The following is a 22,272-nucleotide window of genomic DNA, read 5'->3' on the forward strand; positions in this document are numbered from 1 at the left end:
ACTATTTTTGAACAGTACAATTGGAGGTTAAACATAAAGGCCCGGAAATGCTCATTAGCCCCTACAGATAGACATTTACTCCCCTTTAAATATCTTAAGGAATAAAAAACAAGGAAATTGAATGTCCCAAATGACCTTGTCTCCTAGCTTCCCTTTCTCTTTCCCCTATAAAAACTCCTCTCCACTTATATCACTAAACATGTTCAGGTTACTCACTCGAGTGATTGACTTGGGGGCATCTTTGATGACACTCACGCCTAAGTTAGGAATATGAAGTATTTTACTGTCTATTAGAAAAGGGAATGCTGCCAAAATCTACTCCAAAATTACAGGGCCTGAGTTCCCTGGGAGCAGAGCTGAATAATTTTTTTTGGCTTTCTCTCCAGACTCTGAGCCAAGTTCTACTCTTTATGAAATTTCATTGCCAAAGTAACAGAAATCATATTTGTTTGACTAATGCTTTGAAAAGACATGGTGATCAGATATTCCACAGTTTGAACTTTAAAACATATTTGTTGTTTGGTCATTGAAAAATATCATTTATGAGAAGGTGTTTCCCTTATAAAAGCATTTGCATGATCTGTTAAACAAAGTTTGGGAAAAAAACAAACTTTAAAGAAAAAAGAAAATTTAGCATACATAGGCCAACTACCCAGAGACAATCACCATTAACTTTTGTAAATTATTTTTTCTTTGTGTAGGTTTTGTGTATTTCTGTTTTATTCACTTTTAAACAGTTTCGTAATATGGAGTGCTGTTTTTAACATTTCCATTTTATTTCACATTCTTTGCAAACATTTTCATAGCCATATACTGTACTGCATTTCATCAAATCTAAGAAGCCATTGGTTTTAAGTCATAACTTTATATACCATTAAAAAAGAAGGAAAACAACCTGCTATTTAGGGTAAAGTTCCCTCTGTTGTAAGAAGCACCTAAAGTTCAGAGATGTTAAAATGTTTTTTAAAATGTCATAGAGAAAACCCTTGGTTAATCTTGCTAAGACAGATTGCCAGGAACAGACTACTACTAAATCAGAGGTTGTGAACATTTAAGAACTCTAGATCCATACTGCCAAATTACTGTCCAGCTAATATTCCCATCAGTGTGACCCAAAGGGGAATAGGATCAGGGAGATGTACCAAGGGAGTTGTTTTAAGTTGTTTTCTTTTTTTTTTTAATTTTTTTAATGTTTTTTATTTGTTTCTAGGAGAGAGAGAGAGAGAGTGAGCAGGGGAGGGTCAGAAAGAGAGGGAGTCACAGACTCTGAAACAGGCTCCAGGCTCTGAGCTGGCAGTCAGCACAGAGCCCGACACGGGGCTCGAACCCACGAACCACGAGATCATGACCCAAGCAAAAGCCGGACACTTAACCGACTAAGCCACCCAGGCGCCCCAAGTTGTTTTCTATTTTTTAAGCTGGATGGTAAATACACAGGAACTGGTTACATTGTTCTCTATTTCTTCTTCTATAAGCCCCAAATATTTTATCTAAGCCAAATTAAATTAAAATATCTAAGGGACGGGGGCACCTGGGTGAATCAGTCCGTTAAGTCTCTGACTGTTGATTTTTGCTCAGGTCATTCTCTTATTGTTTTTGAGTTCGACCCCCGCATCGGGCTCTGCACGACAGTTGGAATCTGCTTGGGACTCTTTCTCTCTCTCTGTCTCTGCCCCTCCTGTGTTCTTTCTCTCTCTCCCAAAATAAATAAAATAAACTTAAAAAATTATTAAAAAATAAATAAAATATCTAAGAGGAAAAGTCCCATTGAAGCATTTTGATTAGCTTGATGGTGTCACAATCCACTTGTGAGCCAACTGCTGTAGCCAAGGCAGTGGAAGGAATATTCTGGCCACGCCTGGGTCATGTTTCCGCCCTTTGGGTAGGGTGGGGTGGGAAGTAGAGCAGACAGGTCTATCACAGGGAGAAACAGGGACCAAATAGCTACCAAAGATTTTCTTTTTCTTTTACTTTCCTGATTCTGTTATTTCTGCTTCTTAAAAAAATTTTTTTTAATGTTTTATTTATTTCTAGGAGAGAGAGAGAGACAGCGTGAGCAGGGGAGGGTCAGAGAGAGAGGGAGTCACAGACTGAAACAGGCTCCAGGCTCTGAGCTGGCAGTCAGCACAGAGCCCGACGCGGGGCTCGAACCCACAAACCGCGAGATCATGACCTAAGCGAAAGTCGGACGCCTAACCGACTAAGCCACCCAGGTGCCCCCAGTTATTTCTGCTTCTATTGTTACTATTTCCATCTCTCTTGGAGATTTTTGGGGTACTTTCCTTTTTAACTTGAATTCTCATTTATTTTTATTCCTGTATGAATTAATTATAATTGTAGATTCTCACCCTCCCACATGTCCTACCAACAATATCAAGGCTTCCTTTCAATAATTATTTCGGATTTTTAGCATTTATTTTGTTGAACTCATGTGGGTTTGATTCCATATCAACTTCTTATAAAATTTTTAGTAAGTATACACAATCTGTTCACACATAAATATGTTGGCTAGAGGTTCAATTATGAAGTTACAGACTTTTCCTTTCAGAACTCTGTAGGTTTTTGTTTATGTTCTTATGACATTTAGTTTTGTGGAAGTTCAAAGGCAACTTGACTTTTTTTTTTTTACAAATAGTTTATTGTCAAATTAGTTTCCACCTAACACTCAGTGCTCATCCCCACAAGTGTCCTCCTCCAAGCCCATCCTCCCCTCCCCCCCACATCCATCAGTCCTCAGTTTTTGTCAGCATTCAAGAGTCTCTCATGGTTAAAGGCAACTTGACTTTTACCCTTTGTTGTTGTTAAGGTCATTGTATAAGAATGAGCTTTGAGAGCATAAAGTTTGTTTCCCTTAAAAGCCATAAGACACTGAATTTGGGGTGTCATCATTAATCTCAACTAGAAAAGTTCTTTAAGTGACTAGAAGTTTAGATCTTTTTTTTTTTTTTTTGATCTGCTTAGGCTATTCCATCTTTCTTGCCTCTGCTTCATTTTTTAGATTTTTTGTTTTGTTCTTGTTGGAGCTTCCTCCACCTCCCCCCATTGTTTTAATACCCATTTTTATAGGAAAACACTTCATCTTTTCCACATCTCTGTAATATACATATATATAGGTGCTCTGTAAATATCTTTTGAATGAATAAATGTAGACTGCCTAATTTTGTACCTTTCAGTTGTCCTCAGTTTTCCATGGGGTCATTTCTGCTCTGTGCAGGTTTGAATTACTATACTGTATATGTGTGTATGGGTATGTGTTTTCGATCTTTTATCTTGGCAGGTTTTTAGTTTAAGTCCTTTAATCTCTCTCTCTCCCTCTCTCTCTCTCTCTCCCTCTTCAGTTACATTTGTTCTGTCTCCTACAGAGAATAGATTTTGGAACAGCCTTTCCCTGCCTAAGCCCACAGGGCATTTCTCCCCTTTCTTGTGCTGCTGCCCCCCTCCTTTTTTTTTTTTTAATAGACCCTACATTATTTGTTGTTTATTCTGTTTACTCACTCTTGAAAATGGAAAAGTACAACAGGGCTAGTGTCAGTCCACAGATGTTTGTTTGCTGCATGGCCCGCTGTCAGCACTACGACAGGGCACGTTGGTATGTGCGGCCCCCATAGTTTTCAGTGCTCAGGAGGCATTCCTCTAGTGTCAGTCTTTTGGACTTAACATGGCATCTTCTCCTTCCCTGTTTCCTGCTTTGCTGAAATATAGTGTATATTTTAACAACTCTGAGGTGGATTTTATGGAAAACTTACTACTACCCAAAAAAACCATTTTCTGGTCTCTGCCATTCCTTTTGTCTCTACCTTAAGCACTTTATCTTTGGCCATGATGGATAGATAGTAGGAATCAAAGACTGGATGTGGACCAGTGATGAACAACCTAGAGCTCACTGTATATAACCTGCCTGATTTCAAAATATGATGCTCTTTCTTTAAGAGCCCTTTCTTACAGTATGGAGGCTCCTCAAAAAAATTAAAAAAAGAACTACTGTATGATCCAGCAGTTCCACTTCTGGATATTTATGAGAAGAAAATGAAAATACTAATGTGAAAAGATATATGTACTCCCATGTTCATTGCAGCATTATTTACAATGGCCAAGAAATGGAAACAACCTAAGTGCCAATCCATAGATGAATGGATAAAGAAAATATGCCTCCCTCTCCGTCTCCTTCTCCATCTGCCTCTCCCTCTCCCTTCCTCTCCCCCTCTCCTTCTCCCTTCCTCTCTCTCTCTCTATATATATGTATAATTCACCCATAAATATGATTCAAAAAAGAATGAAATCTTGCCATTAGTCAATATGAATGGACATTAAGGACATTATGCTGGGTGAAGTAAGTCAGACAGAGAAAGACAAGTATTGTATGAGCACACTTATATAGTGGAATCTAAAAACAAAACAAAACAAAAACAAGCTCATAGATCCAGAGAATATATTGGTAGTTGCCAAAGGTAGGGGTGAAGGTGGATGGAATGGGTGAGGGTTGGTCAAAAAGTACAAAGTTCCACTTATAAAAAGCAAATGAGTCATGGGAATGTAATAAATAAAATAAGATAATTAAATTAGTATTAACAAATAAATGTATCCGGCCCTTCCCAAAGCATTTGGCAATTTTTTTGATATCTTCATGAATTAAATGGAAAAATATGAGTCAAGTGATATGACTAGCTGAATTCACAGTTAAAGTTTTTGAAAAAGAACCCCCTCATTTTATAGATAGAACAAATGACACACAGACAAGGGTGATAATTTCTGAGTCAGAGTGGATCAGTTACCAACTCAGAACCAGATGGGGTTTTGTTAAGCAGGTAGAATTGAGTGCCAGTTCGCTCATTTGCTAAATGACCAGTGGGGTAAATGATGTGATTGGGGTGGATACACATGCAAGTGACCAGCATGGCTGCCCAGAGAGTAGGAAGGGCAGTCTGGAGTTTGAGGGTGGTTCAGGAAGGTGTTCGGTCTAGAGATGGGGTGCGGCTAGTTATGGTCTGAAAAGAACAGAGCAGTTGGAGAGTTTCATCTTAATTTGTAGAGGATCAGGGGCTGGGGCTACTTAGTTTCATATATAGGCTTTGATTTCCCTCATAATATGGATCCCAGAATTGAAGACTAATGATCCTATGAAATTTAAAAATATTATTAAACTGATTTTATATGTAGTGGTTATAGTAAGTAGGTATACTAAAAATATGAAAATAATGAATTCAAGAAAGGAATACTGTGCTAAGAGACATTATACTGTGTGTCTTTTCCTCTCTCTCATTGCCCCTAAAATGTTTACTTTCTCCATTTAATAATAAGACTCAAAGAGCAAGGATTCTATTTTTCTTGTTCATAGCTCTATCCTAAGTACTAAGCAAGATCCCCATGCTTAGTACTTACTCAGATTGTTTGTTGAATGAATAAGTAAATGAATAAATGAACAAACCAACAGGCAAATAAAAAGCTGGCGGACAGCATATCAGGAAATGCTGGCTAACTACCATGTTAACATGGGAGTCCTGAAAACATTTGCAATTTTACCAGAAGTTGCATTAGAATTCGCTCGATACAAGGAGAACTGAGCAGAGCAATAAGTAATGGACAAAAATCATGCCATATGATATGATACCATATTCTAATTTGTATTCTGTTTTGATGTCAGGGAGCATTTAGTTGAAATTCCCACAATCAATTATCTTTACCTTAGTGCAGAAGAACCACATGAGGAAAAAAAACAATTACACAAATGCACTTAGCCTTAAAAAAAAAAAACTTATAATAATGTTATGTATTTGTCATTAAATATTTAATATCCAAAGAATAAATGTACGTTTTTTAAAGAAAAAATGTGTAAGTGATTCAAGGAGCCAGAAGTGACTAGGACACTTAAGATAATATCATATCTCAATTACTACGTCTTTCTCTTTCATGAAATAATTTATTCATTATGACATAGAACTATTTGTAATAATAGCAGCTAAACATTATAGAGTACCTTATTTATACAAGGCCCTGTGCGAGGTGCTCTACTTTTTAATCCTTGCAGTGCTAAGAGGGAGATGCTATCATCCCATTTACAGATGAGAACAGAGCCTTTAGAGGGATCACATCTTGTGCCCAAGATCACTCAGGTAGGAAGCAACAGTTTGCTTGCTCTGCCCAACTCTCTAATGAGTGTTTCAGTACCCACCCTACTTCCACACTACATATGCTTTTAAATTATATGCTACCTTCATTTATTTATGTGTAGGGCTGATTATTAAAGAAAAACCTAGTCTATCTTTATAATTTTATTTTTGAATTTTATAAAGGTGCATGATATAAAATTCTTCCAACTCTCTTTTTTGCACCTGACACCATCCACTGAGAATCAGTGTGATCTTCACATGCTTTGTCTTTGAACCTTCTGTTAACTTTTAGTATCCGCTTTAGAGGCTCACTGGGGTCTCTTAACTTGATTTTCAAACTTATACTTGCCATGAGAGTGGGCAAGTTCTCCTCCTACTTACTCTTCCCACACTGGGAAGCTGAGGCACCCTACTGAAAACAGTGTCTCTTCTGAAAACCAGATTTGTTTTTTTTTAGGTCTTCTGTTTTATCCTCAAAATCCACACTAACCACTTTGATTTCTACTGCATAACATATACATATCCCATTGGAATTCCTGATCACAAACAACAAATACTGAAGGAGTTTATTGGAAGGATATAAAGTAGCTCACAGAATGGCAGAATCCTAGGGAATCAGATTCGGGAAATAGGAGTCTAGGGGGATTAGGGACTTAGAACCATAGCCATGGTTATACTGTAGGAATAGCTAGGTAGAGTGCTGCTATCCACTGATGTGCATGTTTATGGATACACATTTGTATGATATCCTGCATCAATTAACTGCATCATTGTTAGTAAGAAAAATATTAGAAAAAATGGAATGAACCCACATGTCCATCAATAGGGTATTGGTAAAATAAATGATATAGTAATTTAATAAGAAAATGGGGGCACCTGGGTTGCTCAGTTAGTTAAGTGTCCAACTTCAGCTCAGGTCATGGTCCCCTGGTTTGTGGGTTTGAACCCCGCCTCAGGCTGTATGCTGACAGCTTGGAGCCTGGAGCCTGCTTTGGATTCTGTGTGTCTCTCTCTCTGCCCTTCCCCTGCTTATGCTATCTCTCTCTCTCTTTCTTTCTCTCAAAAATAAATAAACATTTAAAAAATTAAAAAAATAAATTTTCATATAACAACAATTATATGATGTATCTGTGTAATAGAATACTATATTGGATAAAAGTTATTGTAATAGATCTAAACATACACTCATAGAATTCTATTCAAGATACAAAAAAATGGCAAAAAGTTATGAAATAATGTGTTTAGTATTATTATATTTTTGTCTTACAATATATTTGTTTTGAGGATGCCTGGATGGATCAGTCGGTTAAGTGTATGACTCTTAGTTACAGCTCAGGTCATGCTCTCACAGTCATGGCATCAACAGCTAACAGCACAGAGCCTGCTTGGGATTCTCTCTCTCCCTCTCTCTTTCCCCTCCCCCACTCACGTGCACATGCTCTCTCTCTCTCAAAATAAATAAACATTAAAAAAATATTTATTTTTATATGTATAAAAAATTTCAGGAGGAATGTCTACCAAACTGATATAGTTGTTTTCTCTAGGTGGTTAATTAATAGAACATTTTGATTTATTATATCAGCCTTATGAAATGTTTGAAGTGTTTTTGTTGGTATGCCTCTCCTCACTGAAGTCTTCAATTAAAATTTTCTCCCTAATACTTATATTTTTAGTGTAAGTAGGGCAGTGACAGCCATATTTAGCTTTCTCTGCTATATGTAAATAGATGGTCTCAAAAACAAGGATTAATGCTCCTTTTCCTCACTCTCCTCACCCTTCACCAGGATAGGGCTGATTTCTTCAGTGAATATGGCCAGCTAAATATTTGAAGAGTTAAAATAAAGAACAGATTCTAAATAATTTTACATTGCAGTTTTATGATTGTCATGGAATAGCATTAAATATCACTTTACAACTTTTGTTTTACATGTTTTATATATCATTGTCATCATCACTCTCATTAGTTAAAATAACTAGTTTTATATATCAGCTTATTCTCTAAAAGTATTCATTTTCCCATTGAGATTTTTCCCCAATCCTTGTATTGGAGACAAAATTTTTAACTTAGAGTAAAAACTTTTAGGCGAAGTTTTTAAAATACCTGTAAGTGGGGCGCCTGGGTGGCTTAGTCGGTTAAGCGTCCGACTTTCCCTTAGGTCATGATCTCGTGGTTTGTGGGTTCGAGCCCCGCGTCGGGCTCTGTGCTGACTGCCAGCTCAGAGCCTGGAGCCTGTTTCAGTCTGTGACTCCCTCTCTCTCTGACCTTCCCCTGCTCACGCTGTCTCTCTCTCTCTCCTAGAAATAAATAAAACATTTAAAAAAATAAAATAAAATAAAATACCTGTAAGTATCTTAAGTATCTTAAAATACTTACATGTATTTAAATTTGGTGTAAAACTTGATGAAACTCATTTCAGTTTGATCAGTATTTTTTAAAAAAAAATTTTAATGTTTTAATTTATTTTTGAGCAAGAGAGCATGAGCAGTGGAGGGGCAGAGAGAACGAAACAGGATTCAGAGCAAGCTCTGTGCTGAAAGCAGCAAACTCAGTGCAGGGCTTGAACTCATGAATCATGAGATGATGATCTATGCCAATGTCAGACACTCAACCGACTGAACCATCCAGGCGCCCCTAGTTTCATCAATATCAATGTTTCCAATTCCTGAATTAAGATTATTAGAGGGGCGCCTGGGTGGCTCAGTCGGTTAAGCATCCGACTTCGGCTCAGGTCATGATCTCACAGTCCATGGGTTTAAGCCCCGTGTTGGGCTATATGCTGACAGCTCAGAGCCTGGAACCTGCTTCAGATTCTGTGTTCCCTCTCTCTTTGCCCCTCCCCCGCTCGCTCTCTGTCTCTGTCTCTCAAAATAAAATAAAGACATAAAAAATTTAAAAAAAAAGATTATTAGAAACTTGTAAAACGTTTTGGTATAATAATTTATTCATGTTAAGAGTTAAAATAATTGCAAACTTCTGGAGTCACTCTGGAAAACAGAATGGAGTTTCCTTACAAAGTTGGGAACTTGCAGCCCAATGTTTATAGCAGCGTTAGCTACAATAGCCAAATTATGGAAACAGCCCAGGTGTCCATTGACTGATGAATGGATAAAGAAGATGTGGTTTATATATACAGTTATACAGTGGGATATTACTCAGCCATAAAAAGAATGAAATCTTGCCATCTGCAACAATGTGGATGGACCTGTAGGGCATTATGCTAAGTGAAATGTCAGAGAAAGACAAATACCATATGATTTCACTCATGTGAAATTTAAGAAACAAAACAATAAAACTAAGGGAAGACAAAAAGAGAGAGAGAGGCAACCAAGAAACAGACTCCTAACTACAGAGAACAAACTGATAGTTACCAGAGGGGAGGTGGGTTTGAGGATGGGTAAAATAGGTGATGTGGATTAAGGAGGGCACTTGTGATGAGCACTGGGTGATGTATGAAATGTTGAATCATTTAATTTCATTTATTGAACACCTGAAAATAATATTACACTGTTTGTTAACTGACTGGTATTTGAATTAAAACTTTAGAAAAAGTTTTAAAAAGAGTTAAATTCATGATTTTTGTTTGCTTATTTGTTTGTTTTTAGCATTCTGTATTGGAAGAAGAGATTTCTATAGATGAAAAAGATGCCTTTGTTTAGTAAATCACACAAAAATCCAGCAGAAATCGTGAAAGCTCTGAAAGACAATTTGGCCATTTTGGAAAAGCAAGACAAAAAAACAGACAAGGTATGAAAACAATAATGTTATTATTCAAATGCATACATTCCAAAACCAAAAACCGATGTAAAAACGTCATGAAGAATTCCAAATATAGTCTGTGATACATACATAAAGTCTCCATAAATACATTTAAATTGATTTCAGGTTTTATGCAATTGTTAAGTCTGTTGCCTTGAACTTTAGGTTCACTCTCTTGAACCTCTGATCAAACTTGGATCCCTTTAGACTACAGAGCTTAAAAATCTAAGGGGTTATATTGGTATATAGTGTTATACTGACATGAAGGATAAAACTTTTTTTTTTTTTTGGTTTTTGGTGGGGTTTTTTTTTTGAGAGAAAGAAAGAGAGAGAGAGGGAGCATGCACAAGTGAGGGTCAGAGAGAGAAAGAGAGAGAGAGAATCCCAAGCAGGCTCCATGCTGTCACTGTGGAGCCTGACGTGGGGCTTGATCTCATGACTGTGAGATCATGACCTAAGCTAAAATCAAGAGTCATATGTTTAACTGACTGAGCCACCCCAGGTGCCCCAAGACATTCTTATTTAAAGATCAATTGATAAATTGTACAATAGTGCAACCTCATTTTAACATTTTTTAAAGGTTCTACTAAGCAGGGTTTCCTCATAGGAAGGATTATTTTTATTATTTTATTCCTTTAAAGGGATGTTGGATCCTACATATTCAATTTCTGTCTAAAGTGACTAGTTTTTGGCAAGACTTAAGAGATCTATAAAGTAAATATCCTTTAGTTCACAGTATCTTTCTATCCCAATGTATAATACGATCTTGCATTCTTGTAAGGATGTAAAAAGTAATTTTTGTGTACTTGTAATATTGAACCAAATATTGGCCCAATTAGAAAGAAGTGACCTTCATAAAAGAGTAAATCTGAACGGCAAAAGACAGAAAAAAAAAAAAAACATAAAAAGATACTCATTTCTATTAGTAGTCAGGAAAAAGCCAATTAAAACCATAGTACATTCCTATTATACACCCATTATCTTGGCAAAAATGAAAAATGTGTGATGATATTAAGTGTTGCCAGGGATGGAAAGCAATAATTAGAACTTTGATCCACTGTGAGGGATAAAGTATAAACTGGTGTTACTGCTTTGGAAACCAGCTTAGTATCGTCTGTCATATATGAAGATGTGCATGGGCTAAAAACTGCAGTTCCACTCCTCAGTACAAACTCTAGAGATATCCTTGTGCTTGGGTACCAGGATGCATATACAAGAGTGTTCATAGCATTGCTCTTCATAATAACCCCTCAGTGGAAACAGCCCATATGTCCATCAAAGGTAGAACTGCTAAATTATAGTCTAGCCATCAGTCGAGTACTTGAGAGCAATGAAGATTAAGGCACTGCTGCCTACGTGCAGCTGAATGGATGAATCTCACGCACATAATACTGAGTGAAAGAAGCACCTCGTAAAAGGACGCGGGTACTATTCCAAAAAATTCAGAATTGGCAGGACTAGACTATATTGTTTTGGGATGCAAAAACAAGTAAGAAAACTATAAGGAAAAATAAAGAAATGATTGTCGTCAAAGACATAAAAATATTTACTTCTAGGTTGAAAAGGTTGCCTTCAGGTGACTTCAGGGTTTCTGAAAATATTCTGTTCTTGACCTGTGTTATGGTCATGCAGTTGTTTGCTTTATAATTATTCTTAACTACATAGAATTTAAAGTACTCTTCTCTGGATAAATCTGACACTTTGAAGGGACTTCCAACCTTGAATAAATTAAGGATCGATTCAGTCAGATCTTAAGATGTGTCTGGAAATTATGTTTTTAAAGTGGTGTTATGCTACTATAAATTATTTTTATTGAATTTGCCTTATTCTCTTCATTTCCTGCTTCAATGATAATGATTACAGCAGTATACTTGAAAGTGTAAAACTATATTTCTTTTAAAATATTCAGCAGATGACAAAAACTGAGGACTCACGGATGTGGGGGGTAGGGGGGATGGGCATGGAGGAAGACACTTGTGGGGATGAGCACTGAGTGTTATGTGGAAACTAATTTGACAATAAACTATTAGTAAAAAAATAAATAAATAAGATAAAATATTCAGCAGATTGTTAACTTATTGCCCTGTTCTCCTTTGCTCAACTGCATTAATTTAAAAAGATTTATTGAGTAAATTCACATACCATATAATTCACCTCTCTAAAGCTTACAATTCAGTGATGTTTAGTATTCTCACAAGGTTCCACAATCATCACCAATATCTAATTCCAGAACATTTTCACCACCCCCTAAAAGAAATCTTGTTCTCATTAGCAGTCATTCTTCATTCTCCCGTCCCCAGGCCTGAGCACCCACTAATCCACTTTCTTTTTTTTTTCCTTTTATAGTTTATTGTCAAGTTAGTTTCGAACCACTAATCTACTTTCTACTTCTATGGATTTTCCTATTGTTCTTTAAAATATAGAGAAGTTTGTTTTTTTTTTTAAGTTTCCTAGAGAGCAAAAAAAGGTAATAATTATGTGGGAGAGATAAGTGGATTAATGAAATTTAATGGGTTTTGATAATAGATTGTGGTTTGACAATTAAGTTTTTAAAATTTTTTTAAATATTTTATTAAATTTTTTTTTAATTTTTATTTTTGAGAGAGAGAGAGAGACAGAGTGTGAGTCGGGGAAGGGCAGAGAGAGGGGGAGACACAGAATCTGAAGCAGGCTCCAGGCTCTGAGCTGCCAGTGCAGAGCCTGATGCAGGACTAGAACTCACAAACCACGAGATCATGACCTGAGCCGAAATCAAGAGTTGGATGCCTAACCAATTGAGCCACCCAGCTCCCCCGACAATTCATTTTTATTACATAGTCCATTAAAAATCAGAGTAACAGGAATTTGTTGAAAAGCCTCAACAAATATTTTTAATAAAGATGAGTAGCTACGGATAGGTCTTCAAAATAGTCAATTTAATTTTTAAGAGTAAAATTTATAGTTAATTACTAGCAAGGTTAGACTATGAGTATGGTTTTTAAAGGTTTTTTTTTCTTAAGTTTATTTATTTTGAGAGAATGAGAGAGCGTGCAAATGGGGTGGGGACAGAGAGAGAGAAGGGAAAGAGAGAGAATCCCAAGCTGGCTCTGCACTGTCAGCACAGAGTCCCATGTGGGGCTTGAACTCACAAACAGCAAGATCATGACCTGAGCCGAAATCAAGAGTTGATTAACTGACTGACCACCCAGGCACCCCGAGAATGTTTTAAAAGAAGAATGTTTTAATTATGTTGACTAACTAGAAATATTAGAGGTATTTTTTATGTAAATAAATTTTTGCAACATTTTCCAAAATAGGAAAAGAAATGTCTATGAAAAAGTGTTTTTTTCTTTGTTTATAACTGTACAGTGCTCCTTGATGATAAATAAACAGAATCCAAAAAGTAGATTTGTTTGTTTATAGCTTGAAAATTTTCATTCCTCATAACTATGAGCATGTTTTTTGGTCAACAGGCTTCTGAGGAAGTGTCAAAATCACTGCAAGCAATGAAAGAAATTCTGTGTGGGACAAATGACAAGGAGCCTCCCACAGAAGTTGTGGCTCAGCTTGCACAAGAGCTCTACAACAGTGGCCTGCTGGTGACATTGATTGCTGACCTTCAACTGATAGACTTTGAGGTAAACTCTCTGTAAAAGGATGACGCTTCTGCTTTTTAATTTTAGTGTATACGAGATCATAAATACTTGACTTTTTCTGTTATTACCGTTCATATATTGTATAAAAACCAAGTATTTTTCTAAAACTTCTAAAATTTTTTAATAAAGCAAAAATGTATCTTATAGTTAAGTTTTCTGCAGGTAGGTAGCAAGGTTGGTGGCCCGTAATAACAGTAATAATAATAAGAGATAGCATTGAGTATCTTCCTTTAATCCTTTTTTTTTTTTTTATTCTCAAATTAGTTAGCATGCAGTGTAGTGCTGGCTTCAGGAGTAGAACCCCGTGATTCATCTCTTACATATGGTACCCAGTGCTCATCCAGAAGAGTGCCTTCTATAATGTCCATCACCCATTTAACTCACCCCTCACCCCCTCATCTCCTTTAATGCTTGAAACTACCTATGTGATTGGTACTAGATGATTAGCCTCATTTTACTGATGAAGAACATAAAGTTCAAAGACATTAAGTAATTTGTGCAGTCACTCAGTTACTTAAGAGCCTAGAGAGGGAGTCACAGACCGAAACAGGCTCCAGGCTCTGAGCTGGCAGTCAGCACAGAGCCCGACGCGGGGCTCGAACCCAGGAACCGCGAGATCATGACCTAAGCGAAAGTCGGACGCTTAACCGACTAAGCCACCCAGGCGCCCCAAGAGCCTAAGCTGTATTCAAACTTAGTGTCTCTCAGGCCTGTTCATTTCGTTAAAATACTATACCAAGGATTTAAGAAGTTTGTTAAATGTTAGAAATATAGGATATTTATCTCATTTTGAAAGCAGTTATACCTCATTTACCTAAATAATAAGTGAGCTAAATAAAACAAAAATTTAGGGGCGCCTGGGTGGCTCAGTTGGTGGAGTGTCCGACTTCAGCTCAGGTCATGATCTCATGGTTCGTGGGTTCAAGCCCACACCGGGCTCTGTGCTGACGGTTAGCTCAGCCTGGAGCCCGTTTTGGATTCTGTGTCTCCCTCTCTCTCTGACCCTCCCCTGTTCATGCTGTCTCTCTCTCTCTCAGAAATAAATAAAACATTTTAAAAAATTCTTAATAAAAAAAATTAAAATTTAGAAATTTAAGTGGTGAATAAGTACAGGCATTTAATTACCTGTGGTCTATCTAACTGAGAGCAGTGTTTTTTCAGTGAACAGGGTGTGTGTAAGGCAAGTTTGACCATTGACTGAGTGATGAAGTCTTAGTTTGATTTGTTTGCTGTTTTGTTGCTACCATCCTACTAAGTGCTTGGGTTTCCATCCATTCTCAGAGATAGAAGAAAATGCAGATTTCTGAAATAGCTTTTAGTTTTTTCACTGAGGAGTTGAAAGGAAAACTAATTATGGTGATCACAGTCGTTAGACCAAGATAAGGTCAGGGCTCTAGGGATCTGTGGAAATACTAGCCTACAGATCTCCAGTCGGCTTAGATGGGGGAAGATTTTTGCTGAGAGGTGGAGGAAGAGGAAGGCAGAACAAGACTGTTCTGGAGCAAGCCAGGTGTGTTGGCTGGACACAGCACTGAGTGAAGGACCCCAAAGGGTCCAGACTCATCCTTCCTTTCAGACACACCTGCCTTTTTCTTTCTTTCCTTCCCTTATCTATTCTTCTGTCTTTGACATTTCTGCTCAATAATCTCTTTTCCTACTTTTTCCTCTTGCCTGGCTTGCTCACTCGCGCTCCCCATCTTATTCTTCACTTTTTAAACTGACCATATGTGGAATAAAGTGTAGTTTTATCATTGCATCTGTGTATTTTCACGTTTCTTTTATTTAGTTTCAAATGAGATATTATGAACATTTATAGGAGTCGTGCCTGGTGGAAAAATACTTGGAATTAGAATTGTTTAGAGTCCCTGCTGTGCCATTTGATAGTCAGTAATGTAACCTCTTTGAGACTAACTTTTGTCATCTCTAAAATAGGAAAAGTATGAACTTCCAGCATTGTTTTAAATATTAAATGGAATAAAAAATATACCTAAGTTTTATAAGAACAATAAATACATGTGCAGACTATACACAAATGTCAGATAGCAGATATTATTTCCTCTCTTAAAGTTAAATGTAAGCTGGTTTATTTTTGTTATAATCCTTGATTTTTTTGTTTATTATTTTAATGTTAGATTTAGTTAATCAGTGGCCATAAATGGGAAAAATACTCCCCACTCTTGTATTATGGTATATTTCTATAAATCTCATGTTTTGCAGATTTCCCTTAAAGCAGCAGTATATTAAGCTATTATCACCATTAATTAATATGTTAGCTTGAGTTGGTTTATGAGATTAGCCCAATTTGCAGTTGGATGCTGGAAGGAATATGACCAAGGATGGTTATGTTTTGAAGAATGATCCAGGGATGAGATGTCATCAGGTCCAGTGAACTAAGGAAGTCTTGAGCAGCTGCGGAATATTAGTGTAGGTTCAAAGTGCTACCCAAATATTAGAGAGATAGAAGTATATCAAGACAGACTTTGGGTACCTTGAAACTTTGCTTATCATTGGCTTAGATAACAAAAGAGGAACAATAAGAACTACTTATGCAAGTTTCCCTTATTTTACATGGATATTAAAAAGTAAATTTAGAGAAGGAATTCACTTAAAAATATTTTGGGGGAGCACCCAGATGACTCAGTCTGTTAAGTGTCTGACTCTTGGTTTTGGCTCAGGTCATGATCTCAAGGTTTGTGAGTTTGAGCCCGACATCAGGCTCCATGCTGACAGTGTAGAGTATGCTTACAATTCTCTCTCTCCCTCTATGTCTGCCCCCCACCTCTCAATAAATAAATAAACATTAAAAAATATATTTTGGGATTAAGACATCCAATTGCCTTAAAGTTGACTTACATGTTATCAGATAAACTTTTTACTCTCCATAATCCTTAGGGAAAGAAGTATCTTCCTGAATATTTTCATTTTCCATGCAACTGAAGATTAACTCTTCAAATGAAGAAAGTCAAACACATTACCTTTGTGGATTACATTTTCTCTAAAATGCATTGTATACTTGCCCCTCTCCAAAGTAGTATTCTAGATATAATTTTTTACTGTTGACTCAAAACTAACCTTATGAAGATCTGTTATTGTGGTAATAAAACTGCAGATAGTTCTTTTTGTTTTCAACTTTATCAAGGTATAATTGGCCAGACAGTTCTTGACTTTGTTCATTCAACTGATGTAACATGATGCCTAGAACTCAGTTATAAATGAATGTGACTCCTTCTCTCTCTGACCCTCCCCTGCTCATGCTGTCTCTCTCTCTCCTAGAAATAAATAAAACATTTAAAAAATAAATAAATAAATAAATAAATAAATAAATAAATGAATGTGATACTCAGTAGATGTGGCTGTCCTTCTCCAGCCCATAAAAAATAGACCCTTAGAAATATTTCTTGGTTGACTGAATGAATGAAAAACAGTTAAAATTTAGGACAGTTCATTTTAAGCATTCCACTGACTACATACAGTATTTTCAGGAAGGAGGCACCGTTTGTAGCATTATTAGCCTACTTGCAGAAATGTGCTATGTATCTCTATGGACTGGAGGTACTAACGGTCAGCCTGCAAGTAGGTAGCATCTTTCTATCTCAAGCCTAAAGTATCCATATAAGCTAGTCACAACTTGAACAGATTCATCCTAACTTTAGAACTCAGTCTAATGACACAGAACTCTGCCTTCCCTGTCTCTTGGTTCATAGGTAAACTGGTATAGCCCTTTCTGAACTGAAAGCATCTTGAGTACTAATACCCTGTTTCCCACACCTAGTTCTATATACATTGGTTGGTTGAGTGAATGAATAAATGAATGTAGGCAAGAGAATGAGAGATTGAAGCAGAGGTAAGGGAATTAAACCAAAGAAAGGTGTTCTGAATGCAGCAATAAGCCACTTTTCTTGAAGAATTAGTAAATTGTTTAGAAGGTAATACAAGAGTGATGATAACATTTTAGTAAGTGAATAGCCTCTCATATGTTTTTTTGGAGAGTACAATAGTCATCTGACTGTAAAATTTCTGGTATGTGTTTATAACAGGTAAAAAAAAATACTGTTTAGAGATGGGCTATAGCTCTTGTCAGATCAACTAAAAGGATGGGGCATTCGTTACAAAGTGAACTTTTAGAAGACACCGAGATGGGCTTTTTTGTTAATTGTAAAAGGTTAGTTAGGTCTGTCTCTAGGCAATGTCTGGAAGGGAAAAGAATGAGAAGAGCTGAAATTCCCTTTTGTAGAGTAAAGTAACAGAAATTTGAGAAATGCCCTCTCTGTGGCTAAGATTGATGGAGAAGCAGGAAATAGAAGAAAAATAGGAGAAAGTTTTGGAATGAGAGAAGGAGACTTCAGAACCATGACAGAGGGAAGGGACTTAATGTAAATGATGATCAGGAATTCTGACAAACCTTTAAAAATAGGTTTTGATTTGTAGAATCCAATTTGAAATTGTTTCTGCACTGTTATAATTACCCTTTGTTACCTTTAAACCTTTGATAAAAGAACTCTGTACATACATGTTGAGTGAAGGAGAAAGGGTGGTTTTCTACACTTGGAGTAAACAGTGTTGAGGAAATAACGAGCTGCAAGAGGCAGGGATTTGGAATCCAGAGCTGAGAGCAGTGATGGTGGCCATGGCAGTGGCTTAGATTGGGTAGCAGGCACTGCCTTGGGAAACTGTGTGACAAACCCATTTCTCCTTCAGAATCCAGAGCAAAGTGACCTATTGGGAGGGGAAAGTACTAGAGGATCCTACTATTTTGTAAATAAGGGCTAGTTAGGAGGCAGACCTTCAAGTTAAAATTGTTTAAAAAGAAAGTCTCATTACTTTACAGCCATAAATTTTTAATCCTTTAAGCCTTAAAGTTGCTGACAGGAAGGAACTACTTCACATATTATAATGAGGTTTAAAAAAAAGTCTTGTGGCTGAGATTGCAAATCTTCAGATTTTATGGGCTCAGGATCAAACTCAGAGCTGTGTTTTTTGAGGTTTGGCCACTATTCAAGACACAGCTTCAGACTCTGATGTTTTGAAACACAATGTGATAAGAGATCAAAGGATGAAATCTATTGATGCATTCGTTTTAAAGGCAGGTGTACCTTGCAAAACTAGGGTGGATGCAAAGTCATCTGTTCAGGCTGAATTAGAAAGCAGTTCAAAGAAGCAGAAAACTTTCTGCTATGATAACTTAATCTCTAGTGATTATTTCTTGCTACATTAAAAAAAAGTCAGCAAAATAAGGAGTTTTGTATCAGCTTCTCATTAACCCATTTTATGGTCCTAAATTTTTGAAAGTTTTTGTCCATTTCTAAAAATCCTTTTCTGTCCCCTGGCCCTCTTTAAAGTGGTCCTTCACCTTTGATTTTATTACTATAAAAATGAAAACTCATAAAGCCTTAAGACATAAGCTTTGACTGTGCTTCATGCACAGTTTGAAATGCTTACCATGTGTGTAGGGCATTGATTCTACTTGGTCTTGATTCTGTTCGATTGTTTATATATTTTGCACCTGTCATTAGACAAATTAACTTATAGAACTTACAATTACAGGTGAGAAAATACTATATCATATTCAATGGAATTTTATGTTATCATTACCCTATTGTCCTCTTAAACTAATGAATATAAACCTAAGAAGCATTTATCCTATAAAGGTACATAATATATGGGTGATTTAAAATGGTATTTGGAATCAGGCCCTTAATCGGAAGCATAACATGTGAATTGGTTGTATTCCCCCTATAAAAATTAAGTCAATGACCGTTTTAGTTTGACCATACTATACTTTTTTTTTTTTTTAATGTTTCTATTTATTTCTGAGAGAGAGCGAGCGAGAGACAGGGTGAGCAGAGGAGGGTCAGAGAGAGAGATACAGAATCTGAAACAGGCTCCAAGCTCTGAGCTGACAGTTAGCACAGAGCCCAACGCGGGGCTCGAACCCACGAACCGCGAGATCATGACCTGAGCCAAAGTCGGAGGCTTAACTGACTGAGCCACCCAGGCGCCCCGACCATACTATACTTTTTAAGGAATGTAATCTGCCATAAAGATAAAGATTGCTCATGCCATGTATAATGTGCAAACTCTCGCCTCTGCTTTCTGGGGAATGCTCTCTCCTTCCCCACCCACGTGGTTACAGTGGGAGCAGCCATTTTGCACAGCGTGACACCCTGCCGGACACACAGCTGATTGGTGTAGTAGTGGACATCTGATCAAAGCAGGGTCAGAGTATTCTGCAGGATTCTGGAACTAAAACTGAGATAGAACCTCAGTCTCCAGGAGCTAATGATATTCCACATAATTTCTGTATTGGTGGTCAAATTTCCTACTATGTAAATAAAAAAAGTAGAGGAAGCCAACCTGCAGAGAATACAGAAAGAAGAGTGACCATGGGGAGAGAGACAGAGGGCCAGAGGGGTTGGAAGGAGCTTCCTGATGGGATTCGTGTAATAGGTAAATATAATTATGCTGAAAAAATTTGAGAGCAACTCATTCTGAGCTAGCCTGTGTTTGGGTTCTCTGAAACTTTCCCAGTATCTGTAAATTAGTTTAGCTTGAATTTTAGTCTCCTGCAAAAGAGCTCATCCATGCAGTGAACACTCCCCACCCTCAGCTCTGCTTATCTAGTTCTGCTCTTGAAAATCAGCACAAACGTTTGCCCTACCCACCTTAGCTCTCCCTGTCCCCTTCCCCCAAGCCAACCTGTACAGGATCAGAAGAGAGCAGAGGAGAGAAGTCATGGCTACAATTATATTTCATCTTTTTAAAAGTTAAGGCATAGTTTGCAAACAGTAACATTCTTTTTTTAATACACAGTTCTGTGATATAGAAAATTTCCATCACCCCCCAAATTTTCCCTTGCCCCTTTGTAATCTGCTCCTTTTCCTATCCTCAGCCTCTGACAACCACTGATCTATCTTCTTCCCTGTGTTGTTTGCCTTTGCAGGTGTGTAAATGAAATCGTGCAAAATGTAGCCTTTTGAGTCTGGCTTCTTCCACTTAGTACAGTGCATGTAGGATTCATCTGTGTTCTTGCTGTGTATCAGGAGTTTTGTCCTTTTCATTGCTGGGTAGTATTCCGTTGCATGGATGTACCACAGATCATTTATCCATTCTCCAGTTGAGGGATATTTGAGGAATGTCAAATTACAAATAAAATCTCTATAACTATTTAAATACAGTTTGTGTGTGCAAATCTAAGTTTTCATTTCACTTGGGTAAATACCTAGGAGTAGGATTGTTGGGGAATGTTAGGGATTTTTTGTTTGTTTGCTTTTGTCTTTGGTTTTTAACTTCAGGCACTGATGTAAGTGTCGGTGGTATATCATTGTGGTTTCAATTTGCATCCCCCAATGACTCATGATGTTGAACATCTTCTCATGTGTTTATTTGCCACCATATCTCTTCCTTTGTGAATTGTCTATAGATCTTTTGCCCTTTTTTTATTTGGTTGTTGAATTTTGAGAATTCTTTATATATCCTATACAAGTATACAAGTCCATGGCTACCTTTTACTCCCTCATCTGCCTTCTCTCTCACTTCTGTTATCAGTGAAGGATGCTCTTTATCAATAGTTACTTCTGATTGCTGTGCCTGCTGTAATTGCTTGTTTCTTCTCTCTTTCTTTCCTTATTTAACTCCAATATTACTTCCATATGTATCATTCATTCTGCAAATAATCTTTGAGCATCTCCTGTCAGGGTGACCTTTTTGATTTTGTCAGCTTAACACAAGTGCTTCTTCAAGTTTAGTATCTGTTTACTTACATTATATGTAATTACTAGCTAATTTCAGGCATTTTTTGTCATCTCTAGATGTTGCTTCCTTGTCATCCCCAATTTTTTTTTCTTTTTTATCTGGCCACTTCTAGATTCAGAACTTGAGATCTAGCAGTCAACGGTTGGCTAAAGTCTGGTTTTGAAATAGTTAAGGTTTAACTCTAGTTAGTGTGATGAATGGATATCTGCATAGGTTATGTGTTATGGAAAGACCATCATTAATCATCTTGTACCTGTTTAAGGTTTCTCTAATCCTTTCCATTCTGATCCTTTCCTCTGATTTGAGAAGCTGTTCCTGGTACCAGAGCTTGTTTTCGTTATCCACAGGAGGCTTCCTTTGCCCTTGCACTTTATTTGCTAATGAACCAGAAGAATGTTTTTCTCTGTGTAAAAGTTGGATAGAGTTCTGTGGAGCTTCATTTCTACTGTTCACTGGAATGCCGTATGGAAATGTTCTTGTGGCATTTCACTGGGAAGTATGAAAAACATGCCCTTATGACTTTTCAAAGAGGATTGATATTATGCAGTTATTACTGTAGAGTCTAGAAAGATTTGAACAAAACATGACTTCTTGCATTTTAAATTTTATGTATATTTACAGCTATATCTCTTATACAACAAGTGTACTGTTTAACATCTGTATAAATGAAATTGATATGGTATGAAGTAGCATACTAGAACATTTTTTAGTATTTTTAAATTATGAGAGCTACTGACCGTAAAGCATCCTTTTATTTATTTTTAAATGTTTACTTAATTCTTTTGAGAGAGAGAAAGAGCCCACACAAGCAGGGGAGAGGCAGAGAGAGGAGAGAAAGGGAGAATCCCAAGCAGGCTCCACGTTGGGTGTGGAGCTTGATCCCACAACACTGGGATCATGACCTGAACCAAAATCAGAAGTCAGACACCCAACCAACTGTACCACTGGGTGCCCCCATTGAATGCATCCTTTGAAGCTGAAGGCTCAGCTCCTAATTTTTTGTTAAAATTTGGATTTTATG

The 22,272-nt window shown here is 37.0% G+C and overlaps 1 protein-coding gene across 2 annotated transcripts in view; it reads left to right on the forward strand.

The window, feature by feature from the left end:
• The window catches only part of CAB39L (calcium binding protein 39 like), a 91,451-nt gene that overhangs the window by 24,193 nt on the left and 44,986 nt on the right, over positions 1-22,272 (forward strand). For both annotated transcript variants that reach the window (XM_039252171.1, XM_039252170.1), the window contains 2 exons: positions 9,711-9,852; positions 13,317-13,481. In XM_039252171.1, the coding sequence (XP_039108102.1) occupies positions 9,742-9,852; positions 13,317-13,481 (276 nt within the window). In that variant the 5' untranslated portion in view covers positions 9,711-9,741. The remainder of the gene's footprint in view (positions 1-9,710; positions 9,853-13,316; positions 13,482-22,272) is intronic.

Source organism: Hyaena hyaena, unplaced genomic scaffold (assembly GCF_003009895.1).
Source record: "Hyaena hyaena isolate Hyena2069 unplaced genomic scaffold, ASM300989v1 scaffold_410, whole genome shotgun sequence".
In the NCBI taxonomy this organism is placed as follows: domain Eukaryota; kingdom Metazoa; phylum Chordata; class Mammalia; order Carnivora; family Hyaenidae; genus Hyaena; species Hyaena hyaena.